At 41.5% G+C, this 18745-nt stretch overlaps 1 protein-coding gene across 2 annotated transcripts in view; it reads left to right on the top strand.

The window, feature by feature from the left end:
* scgn (secretagogin, EF-hand calcium binding protein) overlaps nt 1–18337 on the top strand; it is a 43435-nt gene extending 25098 nt beyond the window's left edge. Inside the window, exons 7-11 of one of the 2 annotated variants that reach the window (XM_079627102.1) lie at nt 3037–3092; nt 9307–9352; nt 9487–9546; nt 9680–9748; nt 18202–18337. In XM_079627102.1, the coding sequence (XP_079483228.1) occupies nt 3037–3092; nt 9307–9352; nt 9487–9546; nt 9680–9748; nt 18202–18210 (240 nt within the window). In that variant the 3' untranslated portion in view covers nt 18211–18337. Of the gene's footprint in view, nt 1–3036; nt 3093–9306; nt 9353–9486; nt 9547–9679; nt 9749–15324; nt 15659–18201 lie in introns of those variants that run through there. The other variant, XM_079627101.1, reaches the window with a different exon arrangement.
* Nucleotides 18338–18745: the final 408 nt, after the last annotated feature.

Here is an 18745-nt window from a genome sequence, read left to right as displayed (position 1 = left end):
TCATGGGAAGCACTTCTGACAGGGTAATTAGTACAGGAGGATTAAAGTGAGTCGGTTTGGGGATACCAGCTGCGCGGGCAGACACCAGTGGTGAATCCCTCACACTGGAAACCAGACTGGGAAATCGAAGCACTGACCTTGAATATCTGGGTGTGGCAGAGAGGACGTGAAAAGACTCTGGCTGGTCAGCGGTGACATGACGATACTCTGGGAAATTCGCTGAGATGTGAAGAGACTTGTGAAGATCCGTTGAGACCTGACTTGACTCGTAAAGATCAACCGTGACTTGGCTTGACTCAGAATTGGTAGCTATGACGGAACGGGATGTTGTGTCCGCCATTTTGTGAGCTTGCTCTGGTGCAGCCGCCATTACTTGAGTGAGGGGGGAGTCGCGTTCCTCCGCGACACCCACAGTGAACGATAAACCAACAGTCAACAAAGCATAGTCCATAAACTGACTGAGTGATGAACGGGGACCCTCACAGATTAAATGTGATTTGAGCGGCTGATTAATGCCCTCACAGAAGAAATCTATGAGCACACAGTCCGGCATATCAGAAAAATAGGCGAGATCTAAGTACTCTTGTATATACTCCTCGAGCGATCGCGAGCCCTGCTCGAGTTTTAATAACATTCGTGCAGTGTCCATACCTGGCCAATATCCACAGGGAAAGCCGCTGGATCCTTGTGTGGCCGAGTATTCTGTAACGGGACGAACAAGACGAGAGACGTGCGGATCCATATGCAAGGCTTTATTCCAAAATGTGGTAGTCATACAGGCAAGGTCAATCAACAGCAAACAAGTATGGCAGAGGCATGACACAGAGTAATCCTTATGGCAAGCGTAGGTAGACGATCGGCGAACAATATCCAACAGGGGCAAGGCAAAGAGAGATAATCCAGGTAAACAGCGATAATCCAAACAAGGAGCAAACCGAATCCAAAGGGCTAGGCTGAGGGAGAATCCAGGAAACACGGGCAAGAATCAGGAAACACAAAGGACAAGGCAAGACTGAGATCACTGGTTGGGCTCTGTAGAGAAGCTAACACTAGGGAAGTGCTAAAAGCAATACAATACTCGGCACCAGGGAGAGAAAGTCCAAGGCTTATAAGGAGTGTGAGATAGTTCTCAGGTGTGAGTAGTGGAATCAGCTGTGTGTTGTCAATGCAATGAATGATGGGAATTGAAGTGAAGTGCAAGAGTCCATGCTGTGAGTGGGTGACCTCTGGTGGTGACCAACCGGAAGTGCATGGACCAGATTCGTGACACTAACGCCCCAGTAAAGTGATGGGGACACTATATACTGTCAAAGAGCACCGTCCTTCAGATGAGACGTAAAACCGAGGTCCTGGCTCTCTGTGGTCATTAAAAGCATCTTAAAGAGTAGGGGTGTAATCCCGGTGTATGCTTTGGGTGTACAGTAGTACATATGAAAGCGCTATATAAATGCCTCATTCTATTCTATTCATTCTTGCAAATTTAGGCGAATCCTGCAATGAGATATTTTTAAATGTGCATTTGTAGCATGCATAAAAACTCTGTGTGAAACAGGCGGTTTTTGCAATGTGGGTATAAGCTATCACTGGAGAAGCTATATCAACAAACTTTAAATCCTTGATTTCAAACTATGATGTGCTTTTTTCCAGTTGGACGCTATGTCACAATCACTGTGCTCTACATAAAATTAGCGCTGCCTTGCCTTTATTTGGAAAAACATCATTTTCAGTCCACAGTGTTACCAGATTACTGAGTGCACTGTTCGTAACAGTGTTTACTTCTCTTTTTATTAATATTCACTTTTTTTGTTGAAAAATTCTATAAGAAAATCGAGAAGCTGCTACCTAAAGCAATGGTTCTCAACTGATTTGGCCATGGGACCCTCATTTTCCCATGGCCATTAAGCTACGACCCAAATTTTTTGATATTTGAACCAAACTAATTTTCTCCAACCCACTTTTGGGTCGTGACCCACTGGTTGAGAAACTGATCTAAAGTATATCTGTTTATTGTTCAAAGTTGAACTTTTTTCATATTAATTTTCAAATTATTTATTTCTAATTTAGTCAATATTATGTAAATAAGTATACATTTAATTTCAGTATTTTTTATGCATATGCTTTTACTTTCTTTATTGGTTCCCAATTCTGGTCCGAGTACCCCCAGCATTGCACATTTTAGATGTAAACATCTCTAAGAATTTTATAAAGAATGCTTTGTGTGCACAAAAATACAAAAACAAAAATAAAGTCTTTATTTACTAAATATCTTCACTTCTGCATAGATCTCAGCCATGACGCATCCGTGTTGTGTTGACGTGAGAGCCGATATTCTCACGATACAAACCATCCTGCAAAAGAGATGGAAGACACATTTTTTTTGCAAAAATTGACTGTAAATTGCCTGTTAAAAATTAGGTGATATTTTTAGGTCTGGAAAATTAATGTTATTACATTTTTAATAATGAAATTGTGTGTAAAAGAGAAATTTTTCAATTGAAATATTCACAGCTTAAATAACCACGTTGATTTTCAGTCCCTATAAATGCAAGCTATTAAAATACTTACATTCCATCTGCATGATTTGTATTTGTTGTCTATGTATACAAATCATTAGTCTCTGTATCCCTGCTGTTTCAGCATCTTGAAATCTGAGTTATGCTTTTTATTTAAGATCCTGAGTATAGTGGTCTATTAACTGTGTTCATTTTTTTAACCACATTATTATTTTTATAATTACACTAAATTAGCATGTTGAATTAACAGCACTAGTTTTTATCATACGACAGTACACAATCCTTTCTTGATCACAGCAGCCAACAAAGCAAATAAAAAAAATAAAAACATATATACCATCAGTGTATATAGGTACACTGCTCCGTTAGTGGCTAAGGTCAGTTTATTGTCCAAGTACACTCCAAAATGAATAATACTTTTAATAATAATAATGAATAATAATTTTGTTAATTTTCATTATTTGAGTCTAGAAAAATTGTTCAACCATTTTCTAAATATGAACTTTGTTTTTGTGTCTTTCAGATGAACATTTTTGACAAAAACAAAGATGGCAGATTGGATCTTAATGACCTGGCTAGGTGATGTGTGTTTAATGATAGCACTTGTGTACTGTACATGTGAAGCTGTTTAGGCATTGCTATTAAGAGGGAGTATGGGTGTTTGTTTTGTTGAAAGAGAGGCAAAGGCTCAGTGCCTATAAAAAAAATAGGCAATAAATAGTGCCTATACATTTTTTTTTAACTGATAAATCAGCCCCATCAGTTCCAAGTGATCAAGGGCTTAGGTTGTTGCATTTTAACACATGTAGGAGGGGCTCAGTTGTGCCAACTTTTGACTAAAGTGGGGGATTAGTTTTACCTACATTCAGCAAACTCGATATATTGTTCTCATCGAGCCAGGAACTTTCTAATTTACAGTCATATGCTCTGACCAACAAGGACATTAGCTTATTTTTGTTTGTTTTTTGCATGTGGATTTTTTAAAATCAAGCTCTGAATTTTGAACTAAGGGCTTCATATGATTCACAACAATCTATCTCAACATGATGCCTATATACTGAAGATGCTAAATTGCAAATGGGTATTGGATACATGGACCGGTATTGCCATGGCAAGGGATTTAAGTAATTACAAAAAGGAAAACCAGAAGAGTCTCATATTTTCTAAATAATAAATTATACACTATTTATTTCTACATAAAATAATACAAAAAGGAAAACCAGAAGAGTCTCATATTTTCTAAATAATAAATTATACACTATTTATTTCTACATAAAATAATACAAACAAAAAGTAAAAAAACACAATTTATATATTTGTATAATTAATGCATTATGTGCGAGTAAAAAATATGCAGTTCCCTTTCAAGGGAACTCGAGCTGCGTCGAGATGCAGTGGGAACGCCCCTGCGTGATTGCGTTGTGAAGCACGTGTATAATTAGTCCAATGGAAAGACGAGACGTCATAGGCGGGTGACGTCATCGACCAGGAAACTAGGGAATTCTGAGGAATTGGATGTCGTCAGTATTGATGCAGGAGATTATGAGAGTTCGTCATCTCATACCCTTGTTGATGAGGAGCTTATGTAGGTTGTGACTTGCGCTGTTGCCAAATTAAATTGACTGGCCAGCCGAGGAACAGTGTGATGAAAGAAAGAGTTTACTAGATGAAAGATATTTACCATCCAGATCACAGCCTCCTCGCCAGGGTTTGCCATTTTTTCCCGCTCTCCACACTGAGGTGTCGAAATCGTGGAATATACCGGTTTCATTTCGAGTTTTTAATCCTCAGACATCTAATTACAGTAATGTTATGGGTATTAAAGATTTTGGTTATATGACAATGCCTCGGGCTGAGGAGACGCTTCTCTTTCTTCGCTATCTCTCTCCTGAGTCAGAGTCATCATTAAAAGCCCCGTTGTTACCCACCAAGCCATTAAAAGCTACTTCAGTGCTGGTGAGTAAAGCATATTTGGCAGCAGGTCAGGCTGCGGCATGCTTGCATACTATGTCTATCTTGCAAGCATACCAGGCTGATCTGCTTAGGGAAATGGATGATAGTGAGGAAGTCAGCGCTGACGCAATTCGAGAATTGTGTCGCACAACAGATCTGTCTCTCCGGGCCACCAAGGAGAGGGCCAAATCAGTAGGCCGTTCTATGGCAGCTCTGGTGGCCATGGTGCCACACTTATGGTTGAATTTATCTGATATTAAAGATAGAGACAGATCTGTTCTTTTGGACGCTCCACTTTCGCCTTCGAGTTTATTCGGCGACGCTATAAACACTGTCATCGATAGATTTCAGGAGTCGAAAAAGCAATCTGTGGCGTTCCAGAAGTTTCTTCCTCACCTGTCTAATGTCCCTGAGACTGCTGGGTGGAGCAGTCTCGGCCGTCTCGGGTGTCGGTGTCGTCTTAGCGGCCCCTAATTAAATAACAAATGATCACTTCGACGGAAGTGAATCAATCAAAACTAACTTTAGCTGGAAAATAACATTATTCAAGAACCGCTATAAAGCCAAAACAATCTATTACCTTAAAGTAAAGCTGCTTTGAAACAGTCTACATTGTTAAAAGCGCTATATAAATGAAGATAACTTGACTTGACTTATGTACATCACAGAGAGACTTTCAACTTCCTTGAAAAACATGTTGTTTATGTTTAAAAATGGAATGTATACCTCATGCACAATCCACATTAAGAAACTATTTTTTCAGTGTATACATTAGGGGTACATTTACATAAGTTGAAACATTCCTTTAACATGTTCACATTTAATGTATCACAATCATTGGAACATCTCTGCTCAGTGAATGTGGGATTGCACACATACTGTACCTCTAAGCAAAATATAACTCTACCAGCTCCCCTCCCTGTGTCTGTGTCTAGAATATGATCCTTAAACACATGTGTACAATCTATAGTCTGACTCATGCATTTTAAAATGCATAAGATAACACAACTGATTATGAATACCAATAAATAATAATACTACAGATACATAATATTAAATAATGAAATTATATTAAAAGATGAAATTTTAGTCTTCAACAACAATCTTACATTTGGGAGCAATTTTACAAGAACATACATTGCTTAAGTACCTTTTTGTAATAATGGTGTACCAATACACACTGTATAGGCTTTTTAAAAATGACAGGTTACATATCTATGCATTTATACAGTAATCTTTTTAACAAAAGTGCACTAAAAACGTACTCGGCTACTAACGTAACCTCGGTTCTCTCTAGAGAGAGGAACGAGTACTGCGTAGAACTACGCTAGGGGAAAATCCTTTTCCACGAGAATACTGAAGCCAAGAAAATTATCCTTAATTTTGTATTAATGTAAAACGCGTTGCCACAGCATACAGGCATAGGTGAGACAGCTCGCGCGCCTATTGGCTGGACTGCAGGCAACTGCTTGAGCCTATCGAGCGAGACCTAGAGTGACGTCATACCCAATGAGAGCGCTTCGCGCCCTCTGCGTCACGTCCCGCCGAAACGGGTGTGGCTTAGGTCTATGAAATGCCGCTCGCGGGCTCATATCTCTGATTTTTCACAGTGAAGCAACCAGAGCGCGTGCACGCACGGCAGGATACGCAGTACTCATTACTCTCTTACGAGAGAACCGAGGTTACGTTAGTAACCGAGTACGTTCTCTTACGAGAGATACTCTCGTACTGCGTAGAACTACGCTAGGGGAACCTAATGTAAAACGCTGTGCGTGCTGGGATCTGACAACATAGACCCAAAGGGCGACCGCCCGGGGTTCATACAGTGCACAATCACCCAGGGGATTCACAGGGAATCCTGGAAGAAGAGGGTTTTAGCCACTATCTTCCGTATATGGCAGCTTAGAGCCGCACTGCTATTCATAATAGCCATATAACTCAAGACTGACAGTGTCAGTTTAACGATTTGGCCGTACTAGAACGCCAGTAACCTGGCTTGTAGTGCGGGAACCTCTAGGTTGTAAAACCTTATAAATGTAGACGGGGAGGCCCAGCCTGCCGCCATACAGATATCTTGCAAGGCAATCCCACTTGACCAGGCCCACGATGAAGCCATGCTTCTCGTGGAGTGCGCCCTGACACCCAATGGACATTGCATGCCCTTGGTTGTGTAAGCTAGCGCTATTGCGTCCACTATCCACCTGGATAGGCTAGTCCCTTAGAACGCCCGCTAAATGAAACAAAGAGCTGCTCCGTCTGTCTGAAGGCAGACGAGCGAGACACATAAGCTCTTAATGCCCTGACTGGGCAGACGAAGCTTTCGTCCACATTTCCTTCAGTGACCGGTAGGGCAGACAGGGAAATGACCTGTGCCCTAAACAGTGTATTGAGGGATTTAGGAACATAACCGTGCTTAGGTTTGAGTATAACCCTAGAGTCATTAGGCCCAAACTCCATGCACGTCGCACTCACTGAGAGCGCGTGTAAGTCCCCTATGCGCTTCACTGAAGCCAGAAGAAACGCCGTCTTGAACGACAGGTGTTTAAGATCAATCTTCTGCAAGGGCTCAAAAGGATGACCTTTCATGGCTTCCAGTACCGTAGAAAGGTCCCATATAGGGACTGTGGGAGGTCTGGGAGGATTCAGTCTCTTAGCTCCTCTAAGGAAGTGATTGACTAAATCGTTCCTTCCTATAGACTGGCCAAGCGCTGTCATAGAGAACACTGCTATGGCCGCCACAAAGACTTTGAGCGTGGAAGGGGACCTACCCTTATCCAGCAGCTCCTGTAGGAAGGAGAGAACCTCTGTCACTCCGCAATTCAGGGGTGACACGCCACGAGCTGTGCACCAGCCAGAAAACACAGACCACTTAGATGCGTAGAGATGTCGCGTAGACGGAGCTCTGGCCTGCGTGATCGTGTTTAACACTCCCTGTGGGAGGTCAGCGGGTACCCATTGATGGCCCACACATGAAGGGACCACAGCTCTGGGTGAGGATGCCAGATCGAGCCGTTGGCTTGAGAAAGGAGATCCCTCCTCAGAGGCACTGGCCACGGGGCGGTGCTTGCTAACTGCATCACAACTGGGAACCAAGGTTGGCTCGTCCAGAGCGGCGCTACAAGCAGCACTGAACATCCTTCTTCCCTGATCCGTTCTACCACCTGTGTCAGGAGGGAGACAGGGGGAAAAGCGTAGAGAGGACGGCGAGGCCACGTGTGGGTCAACGCGTCCTTGCTTTTCGAGAAAAATTCTGGACAGTGAACGTTTTCCTGAGACGCGAACAGGTCTACTTCCGCTCTGCTGAATTTCTTCCACAGCAGCCGTACTGTCTGTGGGTGCAAGGACCATTCCCCTGTCGGAACGTGGGTAGGCGTCTGGTTAGCCTGTACAGAGTCAGGGACCTGAGGCCGCCCTGGCGATTTATGTAGGATACCACCGACACGTTGTCTGAACGTACTAGGATGTGGTACCCCTTTACCAGGGGATGAAAGCGCGTGAGCGCTTTGCTCACTGCTAACATCTCGAGGCAGTTTATATGAAGGAGCTTCTCCCGTTTTGACCATTGGCCAAAGAGCGGTCTGCCCTCGAGCAGTGCTCCCCATCCTGAGGTGGATGCGTCCGTAGACACCACCCTCAGCCTCGAGGAAGTCCCCAGGCTTACACCTGAATGGTACCAGTCTCTTTACCCCCAAGGGTTTAAAGCTGCAATGCACGCTTGATTGACCTTGAGGCGAAGCCGACCGGCGGCCCACGCTCTGTGAGGCACTCTCTCTTTGAGCCAGAACTGCTGATGCCGAGGCCATCAGACCTAGCATCCTCTGGAATTTCTTGAGAGGGACTACAGCGCCGCAGCGAAAAGAGCCGACTGCGCGCTGAATGTCCAGCGTGTGCTGGGGTGACAGTCGTGCTGTCATTGACAGCGAGTTCAGTTCTATTCCCAGAAACGATATAATCTGTCTGGGGAATAGCGAACTCTTTTCCCAGTTAACTGTGAGACCGAGATTCTCGAGGTGATTGAGTAAAATAGCTCTGTGCTCCACGATCTCTGAGTGAGATTGGGCTAGAATGAGCCTGTCGTCCAAATAGTTCAGCACTCGTATGCCCCAGAGTTTGAGGGGCACGAGCGCTGCGTCCATGCTCTTCGTAAATGTACAGGGACAAGCCGAAAGGCAGGACTGTGTACTGGTATGCCTGACCCTCCGTTGGAACTGTCATGCTTGTGTGTGGACATGGGCGCAGGGTAGCGGGCACATTTACCACCTTTATAGCATCGCTCGCCTGAGCAGACCGCCTGCACACTGGTTTCGTTTTTACAAAAACCGTGAGGCATGCAGGAAGTAGCGTTTGTGGGCACTGGGTCGTGGGCACGTTTGCTACGTTTAATGCGCAATCGATCTGAGTCGATTTTATGTGCGCGAGCCCTGTGTGAGGGGCTGTGCTTGCGTGTAGGGATAGGCACTGAATAGTGGGCATTCTTACTACACATGAAACACCATTGGCCGTGGCCGGGACACCAGAAAATACACTCTTTAATGGATTTATCTGGGTAGCCGTGAAAACGGCTTTTGTGTGCAGGCAAGCAGGCAATGGAACCGGCTTGTTGGCTGCTAAATACGCTGGACCAGTCACGTTTCCTGGGACTGGACGAGCGGCAATCTTTGGTGGAAGTCCGGCCGCAGCGCAGTTGCTTTTTCTTATCAATTTTTTTTGTCATATGTTATGCTGACATATTACTCCATTGATACTATTCATATATTTCCAGACGTATGCAATCTGCACGCGCTCGCGTTGACAAAATGTTTTCATTGCCTGCCTTAATTTAACTGTATCTCCTTCCCAGAATTCTGGCTCTACAAGAGAACTTCCTGTTGCAGTTCAAAATGGATGTTAGTACTTTTTCTCTAATTTATTTAGAGTAATTTATCTCAATTTTTCCCCTCCTGCTTGTGACACCCGTGATCATTGACACAAATTTAATGATAAAGTGCATGATGCTGTCATGATTTCTCGCCCTCCACAGGCCAGTAGTCAAATCGAGAGAAAGAGAGACTTTGAGAAGATTTTTGCTCACTATGATGTTGTAAGATTTTTTTTAACCTAGACTGATGATTTATTACTTTATTAACAGTACGTCTTGTTTATTGTTGTGCATGAGTATCACATTAGATACTTATCCTGATGTTCCCTCACTTAGTGGTTGGCTCTGATTCTAGAGTAAGACTGGAGCACTTGAAGGTCCAGAAGTAGACGGGTTTGTCAAAGACATGATGGAGCTTGTCAAGGTAAGTGATCAATTGTTGGAATGTAACTTCTATACCTATACAGTAATAAACATCACATGTAATTAGGGACATCCTGATATGCTTCCGCTCCTCCATGAGAGAAATCTATTAACCTTCAGTTAATAGCTACATTTACATGTGTGGCGTGGTGGTGAATCGGGTAAATTACAGTTACACTTATGAGGAAAAGTATAACTAAATGAAGAGAAGACTACGCCACTCCGTTTCACTAAACGGAGAAATTTATACAAGACACGCTGGTTCGTGACCACAGACGACAAGAGACGTGGATCAGAATACAAAAATACCTTTTTTTATTTTAGCAACAATAATTTAATATATAAAAACTTTGAGGTAGACAAAAGTTTTGCACTGTTAAGTGTGCACCAGGCCAGAAATAAAGAAAAACAAAAGTAAAGAACACAAAAACACTTTTGGGCTGAGGCTTGCGTGCAGCGAGCTAGCTGGACAGTGAGTGTCCTAAGGTCACACCACTCATCAAATTCCACTCCACACGACACTCACACTCACTAGGTGAAAGACACACAGGTGCCAACGGCAAAACACTCTGTAACGAAACCACCACCAAAAGGGGACAGACAGCCAGCTCCCCTGCACGGGGCGGGCCTTCAGCTCCTGAAAGAAACAAAAACAATATAATACACTTTCACAGTTGGCTGCAAACTTATGAAATTATAATAAACCAAATTAAACAAAGAAATCAACACTCTGCAAATTACTGAGCACAGAAGTTAACCTGGCTGGTGGTGACCTAGCAGGTTTACAATGTGGCCACGTTACAGCAGCCAAAGGCTATGAACAAAAATGAAATGAACCACACACAAACAAAAATACAATTTAAACATTAAATCACAGAAATCGAATCCAGGATTACAAAACAGAAAAGAAGATGTTGCTCACTTCACAGTCTGTGAGGAACACACAGGGCACAGGGCACAGGGCTCAAGGATAACCAAACGGCTGGTGGTAATATACATTAAGTGGTGCTAAATTATACCATCACATGTAGCTACTACGCCATACATGGGCGAAAGGCTCGGAAGCTAGCCACACACTAGTACCACCAGCATCTACAACCATATGCAGATGCAAAGTAAGCTAACGGAAACAAATAATGAATCACGATGATCACAGTGATATTAAATGGCAGCAGAAAACAACAGTGCCGTCTTAGCGACGTTATCAATGGAGCATTTTGCCTCCAGTCCACAATGATGAACCGCTCACAAGTGGTTTACTGCATAAAAAAAAGAAAACAGTTAATACATGAATTTAAAAAAACACCCACCTCAGGTTATTCAAGTGGTTAGATTTACCTACCCAAAAGGTAGATCGCTAGACCCACAGAAGATTCAGTTACTCACACGCAGTCTCGTTCACAATAGGCAACCTGCAAGTGTACAGAGATGTTACATCTGTTCAAACACATTAGCCGCACTATGATGGAAACAGGGGTTTAACGTTACCAGAGATCACATCAAAACAAACGTTAGCCTGTCAGAATAAACATACCTCGGATAGGGACAGCCTGTACCCAAAAACAACGTTGCATTGATTCGAACAGTAACCTGGCTCCCACGGAACTGCACACGCACCCACAACAACGTCTGTGACGATGACGTATCCCCGGGTGACCTGAACTCCGCCTTAAGTAAGCCAGGGGTGGCTGCCGATAGGTTGTCATCCCCGTCACTCAACACAAATCACAGGGCGGAATCTAACCCGCCTTGCCACAATCGGACACTTTTCGGAACATAGTGTTTACATGAACGCTAAATAATCTGATCTGGTTGATGCGTGAGCTAATATGTCACAAGCTTTAAATTGAATTTAAACGTTTGACATGCAGACACTGCACGAATATACAGAGTTTCCCCGCTGTTGTTGCATAACCATCCTAATTTCCTTTTTTTTTTTTTTTAAAGCAGACTTAATATTTATCTATTTTGGGTTCTAATTAGAAGTAAAGATGCCCATTTCCGCACCCCAAAACTAGGTTTTAGATTGACACTACAGTCATTTATTATATTCAACAACATCAGCTCCTCCTTGCATTATTTATCATTATGCCATTTCTACGTCATTGCACATGTGCAAAGTTTTCCAGTTTCCGTTCAAGTGTTTACATGCCCTATCGAACGGATTAGAAAAGGTTGTTCCTTCCTCTTTCAATCGGTTTGGGCATTTTTATTCTGATTAAGGTATTTACATGAAGGATTTTCATTCAGATTGTTTTTTTTAAACCAATTATAATCGGAATACAATGCTCTATGTAAACGCACCTAGTGCGAGGAGAACACACCGCTCAACAAAAAGTCCCTAGCATTCAGTAGGGCCTAAACTAATATAAAAGTTATTATATTTATAGGCCTGTGTATGTTACGATGAGCTTTCAGAGAAGAGAGAAGGCAGGATCCAAGTGCAGAGACATTTTACATTTTTTAGAAAGATACCAAACAAACTAAATAACCAAATATAAGAAAATCGAAACAAGCAGGGAGCAGAACTGAGAAACAACAACGCAACATCCTACAAAAGGAAAAGACCAGACAAAGAACATTAGAAACACAAGGAATTATATAGGGAAACATTAACAAGATAACAAGACACAGCTGAGCATAATCACAACACTCATGAGCGCAGGCAAAGGACACTGGGAAATTAAGTTCACAATGCAAAAGTACAAGAGTCAAGAGGAGTGCCCTCTGATGGAGATCAAGGGCACTCCAGCTAGGCCTATAAAAAGAATTCCCTAACCAGTATTAAATATCAGCATGTTACTCATTCTGCATAGTTTGTGCTGGAAAGATCAAATCGTACAGCTTGTTGAGGAGGGATGTGCTATGACTTTAAGCATTCAGAATTTTCAATATCTCATAATCTCTTTTTTCTAGTTTTCAGTAGGGCTGCACGATTAATCGCAATTTACATGATACCGCACTTAAACCGAATAAGGCTTATCGCGATTATGAAATCACAAAGGCTGTGATATATTTATTTTTATGCGCAGCTTGTCATTGATGTATGGCTCTGTAAACGCTGCTCCATCTGAAAGCATTGTGAGTCACTTATAACGTGCATTTGAAAAAGCAATACACATCAAACATCTTTCCAAACATGAGAACCATTTATCAACCTCTTGTCTAATAAAAGACATTTAATAACATGCTTTTACTCCAAACTCACTTCATAATCTTCTGTTTATTCAGCTACAGCGATGATACCCATATGGATTTCCTGGAATTATGTGCATTATCATACTTCTGTGGCGGGGCATATTTGGCGTCTCTGGTGTTCAGATAGAGCAGCATTTACTATCAATCAGCTCTGCTGTACTGACAAGCTGCGCATAAAATAGTTGCAGCCTTTGCCAAATCGCGTGCGGTTTCATTGCAATTAATTGTGCAGCCCTAATTTTCGGTGAAGGTGATAATTTGGTTGTAAATTAGTTGAATATTGCACTCTGTCAGTAATGTGGTTTGTAAGATTAAAGAACCATTTAAAAATGACAGACCACAGTGCGAAAAGGGCATTATACAATTTGACTTATATTCATAGAGTTTAATTTGAGCTGTTTGTGCAATAGTTTTGCATAACCAAATGATATTATAACCGAACCATTACCAAACTATAGCTATAACTTCAAAATGCATGTTCATGAGTCTTAAACAGGTGGAAGCATTTTGATTAAAATATATATTTTTATGCATCAATAATGTACACAAAAAATAGTTTTATAACAATACCGTAATGGGATCTTCATAAAAGAGTCTTTTACATTTAGGCCCTACAGGAAAAATAAATGAGAGTAATATGTTACTGTACTGAGAGGACCGAATGTGTGTGTTCTTACAGAACATTCTACCTCTGACCTATTAACACTTAGATTGTGTCTTTCTGTTTTACAACTGTGGACAAACACGCTTATATTGTATACACTATTTTAATACTTTATACATATATTTGCATACACTACTTTTATACTTATGTACTATAACATGTATATAACACTATAACACTTTTTTTCACACAAAGCATACACATTGGCCCTCATTTATCAATCTTGCGTTGAAACGGGCGTATATGTTGGAGTAAGATTATGCTTACACTCCTCTCACCGTCTGAAGCTGTGCGTACCTTTGATATTCAGGTGTACGCAATACCTGCCTCTTGATAAATGCCGCGGCTGAAAACGATCGTCATTAGATTAACATGCCCCTATATATTCACGTCTCCGCCTCCCCCACGCCCTCATTTTACGCCATGGACACACGGAAGACGGCAAAGAGGAGAAACTTCTCCGGTGGAAATACAGTTTAAATCGCTGGTTGGTTGAGCAAATTACCTATCACAATGCATTATTTTACAGCACGTGTTTTAAAACTATTAGCGTGGAATTTCGCATGACGTCACATGTAATGGGGTGTATGATGATGTAACACAGTCTCACCCCAAAACGTCACATACGTGACGTCTTGACCATACGGCAACATACGACGAAAAGGGTACCCTTTAACGTCCATGTGAGACGATTCGGGTATGGTTGGGTTTAGGTGTGCGTTAGGGTACCGCTAGGAGGCGCTGCTGGTGCGTTTATGTCTGCGTCTCATATTGACGTTATAGGGGTACCCTTTTCGTCGTATGTTGACGTATGGTCAAGACCCGTCAGTATATGACGTTTTGGGGTGAGACCGGGCTGGATGATGATGTGAATAATTGCATGACAATTTGTAATATTCTTCTTATTAGTATTACGATTTTGATTATTAATGACGCTTATTGTTATTTAGATTGTTATTAACATGTCTTTGTTGTTATTATTATTTGTATTATTATTTAAAAGAAGAAGAATGTCATTTTAATTATTTTGTCATTCTGAATTATTTTGTCATTCTGAATTATTTTTTGGTCATTGAAAGCCTTTCATTACTGAACCCAGTCCGTGCGCACCTGCCGGGCTTAACTCACAAAAATAAACACTGAAGTTTATGATTTCTATGTTGTTGTTTTTTTACAGTGGGTCATAATATATCATATCTTTAGTTTGTCAGAGCGTTTTGTGAATTGTTTTTCTGCGCATTTCAGCACTAACTCAAAACGTGCGTACATGTACACCACCTCCTGAGCTGGCGTAGGATTTGAGCGTGCCATACGCCAACGTCCATATTGATAAATCGCAAAGTCACCGTGGTTTTGGGTGTACGCCAGGTGTACGCTGGAAATTTGGTGTACGCACTTTTCATAAATGAGGGCCAATAAGTTTCTAATAGGTGCATCCAGTACAACATTAGGCTGCAATAATGCAAATTAACCAAGTATTTGGTTAATTTGCATTATTAACAGGAAATTAAAAATGAATTGTTGGATCCTTAAAATACCCAAAAGGGGCGTGTCACTGATTCAGTCATGTTATCAAAATCTCACTCCAGCCAGGCAACCAAAGTTGGCATCTCTGGTACAATACTATTAATAATTGTCAATAGTGGCAGCTGTTTGTGTCATTTTGTCTGTTTCTCTCTATTTGCCTCCTTATTCAAACACCTTCTTTTTCTCAGCCCAGTATCAGCGGAGTGGATCTGGATAAATTCCGTGAGGTTCTGCTGCATCACTGTGACGTGAATAAAGACGGAAAGATTCAGAAGAGTGAGCTGGCCCTGTGTTTGGGAGTGAAGCTTAAGCCATAGTCCTCACATCCAGACTGAAGTTCTCCATTTTGCTAAAGATCACTGTATTTCAATACTGTATTTGGAAGGTGAAAGCATTACGTATAACTTGGGTATTGCTTGTTTGCAAAATATGTTATTGTGAAATAAATTTAAGGAAATGTATTCCCTTTGCTTTTAAAACCATCCACTTTTGCAACAATAAAAGTATGAAAATGAAAGGATGAAAACAGACTTTTGATAAAAGTATGATTTTTTTTTTGTGTGTGTGTGTGTGGGGGGGGGGGGGGGATATTTATCAGCACTTTTAGAGCACAAAACACCACATTTTTGATTGACCTTTTGATTGACCTGAGACATAACTGAAAGCTGTCTAAGTGGAACAGTTATAATATATTTTGAATCAACCTAAAAGAAAGCTGAGAATATTTTGATCATGCAGCTTGAATTTTGGTCAAGATCATGTATCCATTTACACCTGCAGGCAGCAGCCATCAAACGATTTACAGTGTAAATGAAGTATAGCAGGTGAACCATGCGAGAGCCATTTACTAGTTGCTAGGGTGTTGGGTTGCATTCTGGGTCGTTGCTAGGATGTTCTGGGTGCTTGTTAAGTGAATGCTAGTGTGTCCTGGGTCGTTGCTATGATATTGCAATATATACTGTATAAGCCAGTAGAATACAATTCCACAGGTAATGGGATTATTTCAGTGTATTTATTTCTGTTTTTGTTTAGTTCTAGACCAGAGATAAAATTTGCTTATACAGCAAGGCAAGGCAAGTTTATTTATATAGCACATTTCATACACATACATTCATGGTAATTCAAAGTGCTTTACATAGAAGAAATTAAAATAATCAAAAGAAATAAGAATAATTAAAACAGTTTAGTATAAACAAATTAAAAAATACAGTACAAACAGTCGGACGAACAGTGGCACAGTGCTCATTCATTAAATGCAAAGCTAAACAGATGTGTTTTGAGTCTGGATTTGAATGTGACTACAGTAAGAGCACACCTGATCTCTTCTGGAAGCTGGTTCCAGCTACGGCTGGCATAGTAGCTAAAAGCGGACTCGCCGTGCTTTGAGTGAACCCTTGGTATTTCTAGCTGATGTGATCCTAATGATCTGAGTGATCTGTTGGGTTTATATTCAGGGAGCATATCTGCAATGTATTGAGGTCCTTGGCCATTAAATTATTTATATACCAGTATAATACTTTAAAATCAATCCTAAATGTAACTGGGAGCCAGTGTAAAGACCTGAGGACTGGTTTGATATGTTCATATTTTCTCGTTCTGCTCAGAATCCTGGCAGCGTTCTGTATGAGCTGCAACTGTCTTATGGTCTTTTTGGGAAGGCCAGTGAGGAGTCCATTACAATAATCCACCCTGCTGGTGATGAAAGCATGCACAAGTTTCTCTAAGTCTTGACTGGAAACAAAGCATCTACTTCTTGCAATATTTTTCAGATGATAGTATGCTGATTTTAGCCTGCGCTCTCGTTCCGGGTACAGCAGAACGGCGTCGTTGGAGAGTTCGTGAGACTGGACTTTCTTTGACGCGAGAGGTAGTGCTCGTGAATTGTGGTGCTCAGGGTGTATTGAGCTCCTCGCCACACCGTGCACAAAGGGAAACCTGGACACAGCTTTATGCTGGGCGTACACCAAAGGATTTTCACAGTCCCAGACTAAAGACCGGCAGTCTTTAGGAATCTTACTGGAGTCTCGGCGCGCTCCCGTCGTCTCGATCGTTAAATGTGAGGGGATAATCTGCAGTCGGCGACCCGATTTATGCCAGTCTTTCTCTAGTCTTTCATATCAAACATGTTTGATATTATCGCAAGTCCTAGCGTAGTCATAGTGACGTAAAACAATCAACAACCAATACATTTGTTCTCAGAAAACCAGAAACAGGAAGCCATCAGTCACAACAAAGAAACATGTCGACGGACGTGGAAACACAACGAGCGCCAAGTAGGCGAAAATGGACCGTGGATAAAGAGAAGCGCCTTGTCGAGCTGTGGGCAGAGCAGCCGTGTCTTTTTGATGTAAACTGCCATTTATACCACGACAGAGTGGAAAAAGAAAATAAGTGGACCGATATTGCCGAAGCCATCGACATGCCTGCATTTAAAATTATACCCTTTCAAGACATTAGTTCAAACTATTGTTCTCATCATATAATGATATAGATTCATAACCCCCATACAGTCATGTGAAAAAGTTAGGTCATCCCATTAAATAGTCAACTCTTTATTAAGAGATGTTCACATAACAATTTTTTTCATTCCTGGAAAAGAAAGTGATTTATTGTAATTAAACAATATAAATTAACATATTTTTACTCATCAAACAAAAAATATGCACAAAAATGCCTATTTTAATGGAGGAAAAAATGTGTTGTAGTCTTGTAAATAGTGTCACTACAAGATTCAGTGTTTGTAAAATCTTTAGTCTGAGACTGTGAGTCTGTGAAACCAAGTCTTTAGATGTGAGCTGATAATCTTATAAAGTCTTTTCTAAATCTTTTCAAAGTCTTTAGGTGTACAGAAGGCATTAGACAGATCAATTTGAAGGGATCTTCATATTCAGACGTCAATTTTCATTCATCACAGTTTCAGAGGAAACACAGTCGTTTGATCTCACCACACTTGTGCATAAATCACTCTTATAAATCCTCACACGTGTGCATTTCACTCTTTCAGACACTGCAAACTCACTTCATCTCCACAATGATTAATCAACCCGTTTCTCTTCTCGCTGTAGGGTGATTGACTCAAGGAATAGTGTTTTCAGAAGATTGACGTGAGCACATCAGCGATCCTCCCAGCTGTTCCAGTTACTACGTTTTGCTCTATCAACAGAATAACACACTGCCCGCAACACAGGTTAGACACGCACTGGTGATGGACAAGCTTCACATGTGGTTTTCTCAAAGGGTATTCAAATGAAGGGTGCACTTAACTTTTCCTCGGTGTGTTATTCCAATCCTGCGATGGTTTCCTCTCTCACTTTGGCCAGTCACGTCTCCTTTTTCTGCTGTATAATCTCCTCACTTACTTCGTGGTGCTGCTGTTCATGGTTGCTTCAGAAAACTCACTTAATGAGCACGTCTCGGGGAAACTTCACAATAGAACACCGATTAGACTTTCAACCTTCAGCTTTCTCTTGTTGCGCCGCTGTCAAGACACACACTGCTGTCGGGAGACACACACTTGCCCAGATACACCACACTCTCACTGCTCAAACACTTCCCTTTTATGCTCCCTTGTCCTGAGCGCGTGCTTCAATGAAGCGCAGCTGATTCACC

This window comes from Phoxinus phoxinus (genome assembly GCF_949152265.1).
Source record: "Phoxinus phoxinus genome assembly, chromosome: 10".
NCBI classification, from domain to species: Eukaryota; Metazoa; Chordata; class Actinopteri; order Cypriniformes; family Leuciscidae; genus Phoxinus; species Phoxinus phoxinus.
This window is presented reverse-complemented; position numbering and strand designations above follow the sequence as displayed.